Source organism: Megachile rotundata, chromosome 6, assembly GCF_050947335.1.
Source record: "Megachile rotundata isolate GNS110a chromosome 6, iyMegRotu1, whole genome shotgun sequence".
In the NCBI taxonomy this organism is placed as follows: Eukaryota; Metazoa; Arthropoda; class Insecta; order Hymenoptera; family Megachilidae; genus Megachile; species Megachile rotundata.
The window spans coordinates 9,140,004-9,155,277 of record NC_134988.1 but is presented as its reverse complement, the minus strand read 5'-3'; the positions used below and the strand labels follow the sequence as shown (position 1 = coordinate 9,155,277).

Below are 15,274 nucleotides of genomic sequence, written 5' to 3'. Positions count from 1 at the left end.
ACTTTATATTTCCGTTCGTTATATCAGTATGTGATATATTTCTTTGCGTTACATCGCAACTCATACCACAACGCGTTATATCGCCATTCATTATATGGAATACAATAACGCATTGTATTTCCACGCAGTATATAACCATGCATTATATTACAACGTGTAATTTACAATCACGCTATATTAGTCAAAGGAACTATACTGAAATTTGCGAGTGACAGGGAGGCCTATCACCATTCGTTGGAATCTCTACACTCCCACTTCTACGAGAAATGGCGCAAGTCTTTTCGCGTTCAGAGTTGTCCAGTCGCCCCCCTACTTTAAAACTGCACGGTTTAGCGAATCGTTTCTCGATTCTCTTCAGTTTTTATTCTTGCATCTTGTTATAATTAAACAAAATAATGACTTCTAAGCTACGTATTTGCATTATTGGATCAGGAAATTGGTGCGTAATTTTTAAATATTAATGCTATCCGCCGATTCGTTATCATTGATTTCATTATTTATACTCAAATGTTTGTTTTAGAATTGATTTTTATGTGTTGTATATAACAACCAACTACAGATCTATGTGCATAGTTGTTATTTTTCTTCTTGTTTGTTATACGCTTTTATTTTAATTTTATTTTCACTTTTAGGAAAACGAATATGAAAATTCATTTATTTAACATTTATTTAATATTGTACATAACTAATAACAGCTTCGAATAAAAATGTTTAAGTTATCATTGAAAGTAAATGTTTATTTGTTAGGAATTGCCTTGATAATTATTATGAGTAATGCATGTGTAAGATTTGAATTGTTATCTTTTATGTAAAGAAATGTTGCATTCTATATTGTGTATTTTTATTCATATACCGATTTATAGGGGCTCGGCTATCGCTAAGATAGTTGGATATAATGCTAACAGACTCAGTAAATTCGAAAATCATGTCACGATGTATGTATACGAAGAAATTATCAACGGAAAAAAATTGACCGAAATCATAAACACAACTCATGAAAACGTTAAGTATCTTCCAGGACATAAAATCCCGAACAATGTGGTACGTAATCAATTCAATCATAAATGATTGAAACTAATTTAAGATAACACAGAGAAATTAGTTTGACTATCAAAAGTATTTAAGAATAATCAAAATGAAAAGATCGAAAAATTCCTCTGACCTTTTTTTGTACTACCGCATATACATCAAATGTTTGAACACGTTTTTAAAAAACCGCACAAAAATGTATAGTATTGTCTATGTAAATTTTAAATTTGTCTTCAAACCATTTGAAATATTAATATTGATAAATACAACAGAATGTGTAGTTTTATATTTTATTAAAAAGTTACAAACTGCTATAAAAAATAAATTTCTTTTTCTTGTTTACATTTATTATATTTATTATATTAGCATCTATTATACTTTGTACACTTACTGTATTCTATTCTTTATTTTCTATAGGTTTACTTATGTCTATACTTATAGCTGCATATTGATATACTGATATGCTATATTGATATACTATGTATAAACGTAATTTATTATTGTCCATAATATTTGGAAAGTTTTTGAAGATGTCAAGTAGAAATATTAAGTTACAGAATACGTGAGAGATATGTTTTACATCTCGTATAACCTTGCTTCTTTAAATTACTCTACACAAACCATATACTCTGCTTATGTAACTCTCTTAAGTAGAAGATAATGATTCATACATTTCTTTTTGTATATTTAAATGGTTCTAAACGAACATTAACTGATTTTATTAACTAATTCTAGTAATCTACAATTTCTCTGAATTGATGATTGATGACTATAGAGTTTTAAATGATAAGATTGAAATAATAGATTTTTAACATTTTATATTAATTTATTAACTGTAAAGTATTTCTTTAAGATTTAAGCTTTTTTTACAATTCAATATAATTTTGGTTTTAACAATTAGTAAAACTGTATGGGTTTTTCTTTTAATTAACTGTTTTGAATAGAACACCTTATAGTAAGACTTATTGATATGTTGATCAGAATGGTTTATGTTTTTCACTTGTTACATGTAACAAGACTTAATAAAGTGTTTCAAAAAGAATAATGTGTATTCTGCATATATAATTTTGTTAATTATAAGACTATTATTTATTTAGAAAATGTATGTCATTCTAATATTTCAGGTTGCAGTTCCTGATGTGGTTGAAGCTGCCAAAGATTCTGATATTCTTATTTTTGTAATACCACATCAATTTATAAATTCAATATGTAGTGCATTATTAGGAAAGATTAAGCCTACTGCTGTTGGCCTGTCTTTGATAAAGGTATAGTTTTAACTTGACTCTGACTATATTTCTTGAGATAAATACTTATAATGCATATTACAATTATGATATTAGTAACTGTTATTTATTTAGTTATTGTGTGTCACTATAGTAGTATTAAATTACAATAAAAAATCAATGAAATCTAATAGTATTTTTTGTAATCAGTTTTAAAAATTCATTATATATTTTTGCAAAATTATGATGACATTTTTAAATTAACAGTTATTGAATAATTTTGTAGTTCTATTTATTCTTAATTAACTATGTAAAATTGTACCATATAATAGTCAATTTTATATTATTGTGTATGATTTCAAATTTAACTTTTGTATGAATGTAATATTTAAGTACTAAAGTTATTTAAATTCTTATTATTTTATAGGGTTTTAATAAAAAAGAGGGAGGTGGTATTGAGCTCATTTCTCATATCATTGCAAAACAGCTTCATATTCCTGTTGCAGTTTTAATGGGAGCAAACTTAGCTGCCGAGGTGGCAGATGAAAAGTTTTGTGAAACTACTATTGGTAACTATTTAATGCATTAATAAAACATATTTATATATAAATTGGATAATTTATATCTATAAAAGAATACAGATAAATATCAGTTTAAATATCTATTGCTGCAATAGAAGTCACTGAAAAATCATAACTAAAATTTCTGAACAAGAAACATCTTATGCCAACATTTAAATGAATATCTCCAATTTATTTATATCACAATTATTTTATAAATTTTAAATTCTTTAATTACGCTTATAAATGTTATATTATTACGGTTTTTTAGGTTGCAAGGATAAAACAATGGGTCCTATACTAAGAGATTTAATACAAACATCATACTTTAGAGTAGCGGTTGTTGATGATGTTGACACAGTTGAATGTTGTGGAGCATTAAAGGTTTGCAGTTACATTATTTCTTGAATTTCTTTCCTATTTTTATTTATTATTATCTGCAAAAAGTAAATATCAATTTTTTAACTTTATTTAAAAAAGAAAAAGAGTTATGTAAATTATGTAACATATAAATTATGTAAATTATGAATGTTTCTTCATTTTTTATATTGTTATAGAATATAGTAGCCTGCGGAGCTGGCTTCGTTGATGGCTTAGGATTAGGTGATAATACTAAGGCTGCAATTATTAGATTAGGCCTTATGGAAATGATTAAATTCGTCGAAATATTTTTCCCTGGTGGAAAACTTTCTACTTTCTTTGAAAGTTGTGGAGTAGCCGATCTTATTACCACATGTTATGGTGGCCGTAATCGTAAAGTTGCGGAAGCTTTTGCAAAAACTGGCAAGGTTAGTTTTATTACATGAATTATAAATCTATGCAGTAATGTATTTATAATATCAATATGCTACATAAAAGAACTGATATGTTTATAGACAATCGAAGAATTAGAAAAAGAAATGTTGAATGGACAAAAATTGCAAGGTCCTTTCACTGCTGATGAGGTACATTACATGTTGAATGCCAGAAACATGGAAGATAGATTTCCTCTTTTCATAGCTGTACATCGAATTTGCATTGGTGAGATCATGCCATCAGAACTAATCAATTGCATACGTAATCATCCAGAACACATGTAAGCTTAATTGTTTCCACTATAATTAATGATGGATTAATTGAGATACCTGATGTTTGATTAGAGTTGATATAGGATGATAGACATATATCTAAATTTTATTTCTGAGATCTGATTAATTGCATGTTATTAAAATTGATTCAATATATTGTTCATTTTTATGTAAGATATAGAATATAAATTCTTACGTGTTGACAACTTGACATCTTAGTAATATGTCTATCACCATTATAATACTTATTTTTGTTTAACCATGGTCCTAGTTAACTTTGTTGTTATTAAATTGTTTAAGTACGTACAAAAAACAATGTTAAATTGTGTAAAATACACAGTGGTATATATATAATATGTATAATAGATGTACATATTTGTAAATAGTTACTATGCGCGTTATAGTAAATTTACATATCCTTCTTCTAAAAATTTATTATTTTTTTAAACTATATGCACAAAAGATGAAACGTTGAATCTCTTATAGGTAAAATATTTTTTGTTTTTATCAACGAAGTAAAGTGTTGTGCAGGTGTCTACAATAAATTTCATTTAATAAAATGACGGTAATACATCCTTTATTGTATTGCTGCAACTTAAAAGATCATCTAATAGTACTAGATGAATATAAAAACTTTACATGCTATACTGCATAATTTACTAATTCTACATTTTCCGTATGATGTAACCGAAATTCACAGCGCAATATGTTTATATAAATAAGATATTTGAACCTATTATATACATATCACATTTTTCAAGATTATCATTAAATTAGATATATGTCACACACTTTACTTCACTGATAAATCTAAAATATTTTAAAAATCTATCAGATGTTTTGGCATGGATGTTTACCCTTGTTTTTAATCTATCAGGGTGTTGCGAAATTTTTTAAATGAGTCTTCAAATGAAAGTAAAAAAGATGCTTATTAAACGCACAGAATATGTATATTAAATTACTAATTTTAAAAAATCTTTTAAGATTCTTAGTCTGTTATGGATTATTAACACAAAGACAAAAATGTTAAAAAAAAAATAAAGGACCATGGATTGTTTAATATTTTATAATATTTTAATCAGTTATTGGAAATCGTAATAGCACAGTTTAAATTACTATTTTTTGTTACATGCCATTCAAATTTTTAATTATAAACTCTACTTATATTAAAGTAGTTATAGTTCATATGACAATAATTTCAATGCACCCTTGACAGTACTAATTTTTTCCCTGTCTATCTAAAATATATGTAGAAAGTACAAATATGTTGAAAAATAATATATGTAAAAATATATTGTATGTTGTTAGATATTTTAATGAAGATTCTATGAAAATTGTTATACAAATTAAGAAGAATCTATAAATGAATTGTACTAGCGATACTTTAATTTTGTTGCAATTATAAACTGTGAAGAATTATGTTACAAAATTGAAAATATTTTAAACAATGTAACATGAAAATTAAATATATGACTATTGTTTGATAATCGAAATCCTCGTTTAGAGTAATGTCTATCCTTTTTTCCAAAACCTTAAATACCGATATTTATACATTACATTATTCTAGCAAAGTAGATCACTAATATAAATACAATTTATCATTAAATATTACAATGTTATTAATTGTACGTTATAAGTTGTATAGTCATTCTATTAGTCTCTGTTAAGCATGCTTAAGGGTGTAAATGGTATAAATGTACACGGGTAACACTTATGATTAAAGGTATACAGATTCATTTATTTTTAACTGTATTTACTTGGTATGTAGGAATGATGACGTTAATACATCAATACTGCAGTTACCTTCACCAAGATGCCACCTATGAAGATTGGAGGACACACAAGAAGATATTTATATCTCAGAAACTATTTAATAATAACCAATGATAATTTAATACAATAATTAAAATTATTCGGCTGATATAATATTACTTATTTGTTTATATGTTATATCAGCGATTGGGTAAATTACTTTTCAGTGTCATATATTTTTATTTATTTATATCATATTAAGGAATTTTGTATGTTTACATTTATTTTGGTATTTTTTAAGATTATATTAGCTGAAAATTGTTGTTTAATAGGAATCAGGATATAGTGTTACTTATCTCTTGAAATATTACATCAGCGACTGGCCAGTTACTTATCATGATCTATTTTTATTTCATAAATAATTTAGTTGTATGGCATTAAGAGTATTATATGTTTGTATGTTTTTATATCTCTAAAAAATATGTTGATATAACTATATGAACATTACTGGTGATAATGTGTACTAACAAAGGAAATTATTTGGAAGTGTTAAACTCTTTGTAACGCTTGTAGTATTATTATACTATCGCTAATTTTAAAATTTAATCTGGCCACGGTTTGCGATTGCGTTTACGTCGGCCTTGGTCCACTGAACGCCAACTGTTAGAAAATAATTTGTGATCGTTGTTAAGGTCAATGAAGGCTGAAGTTAGTTTGTAAGTTAGTCGGTTAGTCAGTCAATCGAACATCGGCGCCCGAAAATACGTGGATTTGTAACACTTCGTTCGACATAAAACAGCTTGCGCTTTTATAAACTTTAATTTTGTAATATCATAAAACTAGAAAAATGAGTACGGAAGGAAAGAAGAGAGTATGCATTGTAGGAAGTGGAAATTGGTATGTGTATTTGACAGTTTTATTCAAATTTTTATAAACAAAAATTGGAGTTTGTACCCAATAGAATATAATATATTTATACTTGTAATATATTCATATCATTTTCCAAAAATACGTGTTACATTTTTTTATCACATTATTGACCATAGTATTTATTCTTATCTGCTCATCGCTATTTATCAATGACATTCGTACAAGTGCTTGCATAACTTGTCAAGAAATAACATAATATACAAATTGAAATTATCTTCAGAAATATCTAGTTAATTTCTTGGACTTTTTATAACGAATAGATAAAATATTTCTTCCATCTTTTGACAAACACATGTTATGTTTGTATATATTTTTACAGTAAAATAATTGTTAGTATTACATATTTAAATAAATTTCATTAAATTAAAATTTATCTATTGAATTTTCAGAAAATATTCTATCACATAAAATAAATATTTAAATTTGAAAGTCGAAAAATAAGAACTTGCTCTCATGAATATAAGAATTATATAGCTGTAAATACTTCATACGAAAGATGGCCTTAAAGAATTATATAATGTTATGCATGTATGATAATGTTTGTTTATATTGTATACTTTCTGTACTTTAGGGGTTCAGCCATTGCAAAAATTGTGGGCGCCAATGTTATGAAATACAATAACAAATTTGAAACACGTGTGACAATGTATGTTTATGAAGAAATAGTGAACAGTCAAAAATTGACTGATATTATTAATCAGTTACATGAAAATGTAAAATATCTTCCTGGACATAAGCTCCCTGAAAACATTGTAAGTCCTCTTTTATATTGTTGTATTCATTTTTTTAAGTGTACTATGTTTTCTAAGCATTTATAACGTGTTTAATATTCTTAAATTTATAGTAAAACATATTAAATATCTTTTAGAATATATTCAGGTGATATAAATTATTTGAATTGATTCATGAAAAAATTTGTCATATTATATTACCAGCTTAAACGACTCAAATAGTGCACTATCATTTTTTGTTAGATTGTAACATAAGCCATTAAGATAAATGGTTATTCTGGTGCCTAATCTCATTATAATACCACACAGTAATATAATAACAATTTCATAATTTTATTCTTATATTTGTTCATTATACATGTAATCAAACTTAAACAGTAATAGATTCATTTTTACATTTTCATTTCTAATATTAAAATTTACATTAAACACATTTTAGTCGAAACTTGACTTGTAAATGCACTTAATAATCTGTGGTTGTGCGTACATAAACCTTTCCTGAAGGCATTGTTACTTTATCAACTCCTTTAGGGAAAAGTTTAGGAAGTTCCTCATCCTTCACTGTAGGAAGAATCATAACCTTTTCCCCTGGCTATAAGAAAAAATATACCAGATATCTCACTAGTAAAATTTAAAGAATATTAGCAAATAATTAAAAAGAAATCGTCTTACCACCCAGTTAGCGGGAGTTGCTATTCCAGGTTTTCTATCAACAAGTTGCAAAGAGTCTATGACTCTCAATATTTCACTAAAAATAATTAACAAATTACCATCATGTTTTGTATAACATATATCATTATATATCAAAATAATAATGCGACTTACTCTACATTGCGACCAGTAGATGTTGGATAATGTAATGATAAGCGTACACGATGATCGGGGCTTATGATATATAGAGCTCGAACAGTTTGTGCTGAATCTGGATCATCTTTGCTTCCTTCATCAATCATATCCAGTTTCACTGCCAAACTTCTATCAGGATCAGCAATAATTGGATAAGGGAAGGCTCCACAAATATCTTGGCAATAGGATTTGATATCCTATTATAATAATAATTATTTACTTACTAATTGTCCAATCATATATTAAACATAAATATAAATCAGAAGATATTTTTTAATGAAAAGTCTTATATAGATACTTGTTTTCATTTGCCTGCTCTGTGTAAACCACCAATGCCTGATTTCATTACATGCTATCATTTACAAGTTATGGAAGATTCTACTGGTTTTAAAATAGAATCAACATGATATTTCTCTGTTACTATAAATAAATATCTATTATCAGAAAAAATTGATTAAGTATTTATAAAAGCTCGCAAATCTTACATTTCTTTGAGTGAAACATTTATTTCATCATTCATTACTAAGGTATATTTCAAATAAATATTGTTTGTCTTTCAATAAGTTATCTCAAAGTCAGTAACTAGTGTACCAAGTATAAAAAAGTGAGAGACTGAGTCATCCTCATTTCCAATTTTATCATGTATATTTTATACAAGGCTTGCATAAATGTTAAAGATCAAATAAATTAGAATTTTGTCAATAGTTTATTTTTATCAGGAAAATTTAGTTTCTGACAATTTCTTAAAATGGAGGATATGCTTTCTTTCCCTTTGCTCTTTATATATTTTTAATTTAATTTCATTATTTTTTTTACTTACATTAACCCAGTCAACATGATCCTTCAGTTTATCAACAGAATGAGCTAGAAGTTTTGTGTTCCTACGTTCAAAATGAGGCTGGTGTACTGCTAAACGTCCTAATTCCGTGGTACAAACTGGGGTGAAATCAGCAGGGTGGGAAAATAGAACAACCCATCTGTAATTAAAAATTTAGCATTAAAAATTGTTAAGAAGTATTGTTCATTATACTGAAAATAATATGTGAAAATAATCTGTGTATTTATATATAATTTTTAGTTTCAAGTTTTTTATAATATCACATTTATTTTCATCTATCAAGGATATGAGCTAGCCATCAGAACTAACTTAAATGGTACATGTCACATCTCAATAACTGACATGTACCGTATTAACATTTACTGATTTTTAATTGGCCAACTGGAAATGTAAATACTTTTATTATCTCATTGATAGCAGTCTGAGTGATAGTGTTCATAAGTCTTCTTTAGTATCTACTGGTCATTAGAGACCAGTTTTGCTTGATCACTGTTATGAATATTGGAAACATTGTAGAGATGATCTCAGATGCACTTTCTATAAAAAACTGTCTTTATATCCCTGTTATTAATGATTGAAAACAGATAAAAAAATCATAGCAGCATAATTATATTTTTTGATTGTGGAAAACCTCAAGTCATCTCTATCCCTCTGGTATTAGTACTGTAATGATCTATTTAAGAAATGATAGTAATTACTATATAATAATGCCATTATAAAAAACAAATGGAAAAACAGTGTTCATATGAAAAAAAGGAAGTTCTTCAAGATCCAAAGCTTACAGTATTACATGCAATATCTTTTGTTCAGTTTTTAATTTCAAAATGAAATGTTAAATCTATTCAATACTATAAGAAAAGAAGACAAGGGGAAACTAATTCCATTACTATACATTTTATTATAGTCTTAATATGAAACGTTTCTTTATACATTATACAAAGTAATTTATTCATTTAGTGCAACATGAGACGGATGAGAGCTATTTCTTTATTGCGCAGATAAACATGATAAACACGATTTAAATTGACTTAAACAATTGTTGTTCAACTGTTTCATAGTACAGTTGTTCCCTCGATGTACGTTGAATATTTATTTCGCATGATTTCCTTTTATACTACAATCACGTACCATCAACGGAAGGACGAATCTATGACGAATCTGTTTACTGTTTAAATTAAAATACAAAATATCACCTAATTCGGTTGATCTCGTGTTACATTTGAAAATAATTTTATAACAAAAATCGTGTTAGCCATTTATGTTGTAACAGTTTATGTTATAATACATTATAACACAGTTCCAATAAATTATAGAAAAATATATTGTTCTGATTGCATACAAGAAGTATTAGGAAATACTTCTGGCTATACTTGTAAAGCATACATAATTGTAAATAGTAATAATAACAAATTTGCTAATTATACAAAATCAATTATGAAGCTAATTGGAAGTCAAACAGTAATTAAAAATAGACTTACGAATTTCCTTGCCAAGTATAGAAATTAATGGGTCCTTGAGTTGTTTCTGCCTCAAAGTTAGGGATGATAGAATTAAGTCTCATGATTGTGGCTTATATTAAAATATACTTCAAATTAAAATGCTCTGATCCGTGACTCGTGAAGAGCTACTGTAATACACTGATGATCAGTCGGCCGTTATATACCGATATGCAAACTGTATGTCTCACACCGTATAAATTGCGTAGTATCATCAAATCCAGTAGGGGGGCTTCTCCCTCCATACCACTGTTACTTCAAGATAGGTAAACTCTGTTATCATGATACCTATTACCATGACATCTAATCGAAACAGATTAGGGAAGTTGACTGTTTGACGCAAAAGGAAGACACGTCTTCCTCGTGTATACTGATATGATATCCTGTTATGTGTTATTTAACTTCTTAAATGACATCATATGAACAGTTAGAGAAATGTTTCTTTATCCTTGCAGCAGAGACTCCTTCTGTAATATCATGAACATTAGATGCTCTCTGAAGTCTTCTTATCATTCCAAAGTAAAAATATAGATTTAATTTGTCTAGATGCACTAAGATCATAAACAGTAATGATTTTTTAAGAAAGATTTCTATATGTCTATAAGAATCCTTCAACCACCTGGATGGAGTTTCATTGTTTTAATCCAGGTTTCTTCATTTGCTTCCTAACTACATTCATAAAGTAGTATCTAGTCTGTATATCATATGCTCGTAATTATTTGATAGTACACACCGGAAATCGGATCTTAAAATTTCAAGTGTTTATATGTTTTGATCTTTAAGATAAGATCTTACAAAACGGAAAAAAGCTCTTGACTTCTCTTATCAAAATGAATCCCAATTAATACTGCTGACTTTTTATCTCATTTTTGTTTGACGGATACTGAAATATTTTAATGTTCTGTGATTTCATATTTGACATGTGTTTTTGCACCAGAAGACTATTAATCTTAGATTGATCTTCATGTTTACGTGTGTTAAAATATGTAAAATGTATGCAAAACGTATGCAACATTAGGATGATTCAAAATTCAAAACAGAATTTTAATTGAATGAAACATAGTTTATAATCAAGTGTTTCAGTTAGTGCTGAATATGGAGGATGCAGCTGCTGTGAATAATGTAACATTATGTATCCTTTTTCAGGTTGCTGTTCCAGATGTTGTGGAAGCTGCAAAAGATGCAGATATTCTTATTTTTGTATTGCCTCATCAATTCATACGAACACTATGTGCAACACTGCTGGATAAAATTAAACCAACTGCTGTTGGTTTATCACTAATTAAGGTATTGATTATTGATACCTAATTCATTGGATGATTATTGTAATCCTGATTTTTCGTGAAGGGTTTTGATCGAGGAGATGGAACAAAGATTGAATTGATTTCTAAAATCATTGAAAAGAATTTAAGAATTCAGTGTTATGTCTTGATGGGTGCAAACTTGGCTAATGAAGTTGCTGAAGAGAAATTCTGTGAAACAACTATTGGTAATTATTAATAATCTATAAAAGATGTCATTTGATGTTATTATTATGGTGATAAATTATTATTTCAGATATTTGATGAGGATTTTAACAATATTATACTAATAAAGTGTTATACAGTCATGATTGGTTTTTGTCATTACAGGCTGCAGAGATAAACGGCTAGCACCATTACTGAGAGACATGATTCAAACTCCCAACTTCAGAGTTGTAGTAGTTGAGGATTGTGAAGCAGTTGAAGTGTGTGGAGCCTTAAAGGTATGCACACTTAAATATCATTGTATAAAATAAATATTTAATATTTTAAATTTATGTTTCAGAATGTTGTAGCATGTGCTGCTGGTTTTGTAGATGGTCTGGGGTTGGGTGATAACACGAAAGCAGCTGTTATCAGATTAGGTCTGATGGAAATGGTTCAGTTTATAGATACATTCTATAGCGGCTCGAAGCTTTCAACGTTCTTTGAAAGTTGTGGTGTAGCCGATTTAATAACTACTTGTTATGGTGGTAGAAATCGAAGAGTTTGTGAACAATATGTTAAAAGTGGCAAAGTACAAATCACATTCATTAATACATTCGCTTTTCAAATGAATTATACAGTTAATAAAATATATTTATACTTTTGTTCAATAGACCATCAAACAACTTGAAGATGAACTTCTAGGTGGTCAAAAATTACAAGGACCAGCTACAGCTGATGAAGTTCATGGAATGCTAAAAGCTAACAACTTATTAGACAAATTCCCATTATTTACAGCAGTACATCGTATTTGTACTGATCAAATAAGACCAGCAGATTTAATTGATCAAATTCGTATTCATCCTGAACATAAGTTAGTATAAACCTAATTTGTACCACTAACACATACTAATATTTAATTATAATTACATTTTAATAATATAACCAATTAATAATTCATAAACTAAATATATTATTAGGTTTGCACCAAAAACGCTATATATGTACTAACAATTTAAAACTGGTTAATTAAAACAATAACATAATTATTGTGAGAAGTTTGAAAACCCAGTTATATCGGGTTCTGATATTGCGCTTGGACACACAATCTATTAATACTTCTCATCACCATACTAATAACATTCTAATTAAGTAAGTCATGTTTAAAGATTGTTTTTTTAAAGTTAGTTATTAATTTAAAGAAATTTTTAGACTGTACTGAATTCATACAAATATTTATGTTACATAATTTTTTCTGAATAACTATATTAAAAAGTTAATTACTTTTCTAGGATGAAAGTAGAGGGAGTTACAGAAGCATAATTGGATGCTGAAAATGATTTTGTATGAACGTCATTTTCGTTTAGATAACAACTGTAAGCATCTGTCTAGAAATTACTAAACAAATATGAAAGACAAATTAGCAATGAAATGTAATACTGTAAATACTGTACATTACATAGTTTTATTATTATTTATGACAGTTGCTATCGGCAATCAATTGTAATATACTGTACAATTAATATTATACTGTAAAATATTAAATAAAATGTTTAATTTATGGTCCTTGAATATTGATCCATTTGATGTATAATAAAAAAATTCAATGTTCAATTTTAAAATAATCACTGATTATTGAGAATACGAACAAAGTAATTTGAATTAACTATTTTAATATATATTTGTACAAATTAATACATATTTCTAGTCAATTATAAAGTTAAAATTTATTTCCTATTTTACATTTTATCATTATCATTATTTTACCTTGTCTTTTGAAGTAGAAGTATTTGAGCATAAACAGTTACTACTTTTATCACTGTGTTTATTGTCTGTCACGTGATCTGTTTTCTCATCCTTATAGGGTACATTATCCACTAAAGCTGTATCCCCTGTAATACGAAGCGCTAAAATATTAAATAATAAAGTTGGTAATGAAACCATTTATCATAGAATTAGCAGTATTTATAAGAACCTTACTGAATTTCCCAGGTTCTGTTTGAATTGCTTGAACTACCGTTGTTCGTATTTCATATTCTACTTCTTCTGCAAATTTGTTTAACTGAAACAATACCCATGTATTATATACAGTGCAACAAAAACCTAAAAGTTTACTTATTCTTTTACATTTTAACATTGTATTATAATGTGCTACATGATACTTCCAAATATATTTGAGAATAAATATTCATTTATAACATATACAATATGTGATCAAATTTAAATGTATAAAAAATGTTTACCTCTTCAATAGCGACCTTGTTTGTGACATGTTTAAATTTCTTATACTCCGTATTTATTTTGTGCCTTATAACTGAATAACATTTGTTAAAATATCAGTAATTCAGAACATGTTCAACTTTATTTTCACTTTACCTTTTAACGCACGTTCATCACCATTAAAGGTATTCATTCTAGTACGATGTAATTTCTTAAAAGTTTGTAATACCTACAAAATTTACATTTCATTAAAATATGTGTTATACATTTGTTTCAGAGTGCATTAATTTATACAGTAGGAAAGTGTTAATATACAAATTACTTAAACATTATAACAGGATTGTTATAGACATTCATTAAAGAATAATTCTTTGCATATTAATTAATGTTAAACAATATTTTAATTGTAATTTTACTTATTAATATATGTGTTAATTTCAATACTGTGTACAATTTTGTATGTACCAAAATAAATTAATAACCAAATCTGAAGTATCAAACATTAATAATTTAGAATGTTAGACATTAGTAATACAATAATTACTTTTCGTCGAAGATCTCCCATTTTTAATATAAAAAATTAAATGACGTTCTTTATATTTTTATACAATTGCAAGAAACGCAATTGTAAAACGTTCTGTTTGCATCAACGCAGAACAAGATACCTAGGAATAGGAACAAGACTTGCTGTGCACTCTAAGTGCAAATGTAATTCCCCTAGGAAAATGTCCAAAAGATTTTCAACGACGCAAATAAATGGTCAAGCTATTTTATTGTACTTTTTACGTTATAGAAAAGTAATTTTAGGGATTACATGAATATAATAAAGAATAGCTTCTCTGAGACAAGTAGAATATTCTTTTGTAGCTTTTCTGCTATTCTTTAGATAACGTAAACGACACTGTTCTCAGTGTGCGCGATTATATAAAATTAAAAAATGTATAACAATTTATTTATTAAATAAATTAGTTTATAATAACATGAGATTTTGATAATTATATACTTGAAATTGTAAATGCGCATATGCGTTATTCTTGGTTACGAAGCATGCTTAACCAATCAGAGCTTATACGAGCAAAATAAATAAAAACTCGTCAGATGATGAGTACGATCTTAGATCGAACGAAAAAATAAAAT

At 27.3% G+C, this 15,274-nt stretch overlaps 3 protein-coding genes across 13 annotated transcripts; 2 read left to right on the top strand and 1 right to left on the bottom strand.

Moving 5' to 3' along the window:
* The first annotated feature begins 268 nt into the window (after nucleotides 1–268).
* On the top strand, nucleotides 269–6,640 carry Gpdh1 (Glycerol-3-phosphate dehydrogenase 1). 5 transcript variants are annotated; one of them, XM_012284882.2, is made up of 8 exons: nucleotides 269–439; nucleotides 864–1,041; nucleotides 2,154–2,294; nucleotides 2,680–2,821; nucleotides 3,084–3,196; nucleotides 3,370–3,600; nucleotides 3,688–3,832; nucleotides 5,648–6,640. In XM_012284882.2, exons 1-8 carry the CDS (start codon nucleotides 396–398, stop codon nucleotides 5,764–5,766), a joined length of 1,113 nt encoding a protein of 370 aa, XP_012140272.1. In that variant the 5' UTR covers nucleotides 269–395; the 3' UTR covers nucleotides 5,767–6,640. The 5 variants fall into 5 exon arrangements, with proteins under 5 accessions (XP_012140272.1, XP_012140274.1, XP_012140273.1 ...); XM_012284884.2 differs by lacking the exon at nucleotides 5,648–6,640 and adding an exon at nucleotides 5,188–5,372 and having other exon boundaries at nucleotides 270–439; nucleotides 3,688–3,887; XM_012284883.2 differs by having other exon boundaries at nucleotides 271–439; nucleotides 3,688–3,887.
* Nucleotides 6,388–13,489, top strand: LOC100874779 (glycerol-3-phosphate dehydrogenase [NAD(+)], cytoplasmic). 2 transcript variants are annotated; one of them, XM_012284890.2, is made up of 8 exons: nucleotides 6,388–6,528; nucleotides 7,133–7,313; nucleotides 11,619–11,759; nucleotides 11,820–11,961; nucleotides 12,104–12,216; nucleotides 12,279–12,509; nucleotides 12,592–12,791; nucleotides 13,210–13,489. In XM_012284890.2, the coding sequence occupies exons 1-8, from the start codon at nucleotides 6,479–6,481 to the stop codon at nucleotides 13,238–13,240; spliced, it is 1,089 nt and encodes a 362-aa protein (XP_012140280.1). In that variant the 5' UTR covers nucleotides 6,388–6,478; the 3' UTR covers nucleotides 13,241–13,489. The 2 variants fall into 2 exon arrangements, with proteins under 2 accessions (XP_012140280.1, XP_076388590.1); XM_076532475.1 differs by lacking the exons at nucleotides 6,388–6,528; nucleotides 7,133–7,313 and adding an exon at nucleotides 10,935–10,991.
* On the bottom strand, nucleotides 7,605–15,268 carry LOC100878371 (peroxiredoxin-6). Of its 6 annotated transcripts, XR_013038355.1 has the most exons (7): nucleotides 14,682–14,849; nucleotides 14,294–14,366; nucleotides 14,161–14,231; nucleotides 13,898–13,979; nucleotides 13,685–13,824; nucleotides 10,455–10,939; nucleotides 9,855–10,141 (listed from the first exon to the last, which is right to left on the bottom strand). XR_013038355.1 is itself a non-coding variant. In XM_076532487.1 (6 exons), exons 1-6 carry the CDS (start codon nucleotides 14,700–14,702, stop codon nucleotides 10,916–10,918), a joined length of 396 nt encoding a protein of 131 aa, XP_076388602.1. In that variant the 5' UTR covers nucleotides 14,703–14,920; the 3' UTR covers nucleotides 10,547–10,915. The 6 variants fall into 6 exon arrangements, 5 of the variants coding, with proteins under 5 accessions (XP_003703155.1, XP_076388602.1, XP_012140284.2 ...); XM_076532487.1 differs by lacking the exon at nucleotides 9,855–10,141 and having other exon boundaries at nucleotides 10,547–10,939; nucleotides 13,685–13,809; nucleotides 14,682–14,920; XM_012284894.2 differs by lacking the exons at nucleotides 9,855–10,141; nucleotides 10,455–10,939; nucleotides 14,682–14,849 and adding exons at nucleotides 10,957–11,355; nucleotides 15,141–15,268.
* Between the last annotated feature and the right edge of the window lie 6 nt (nucleotides 15,269–15,274).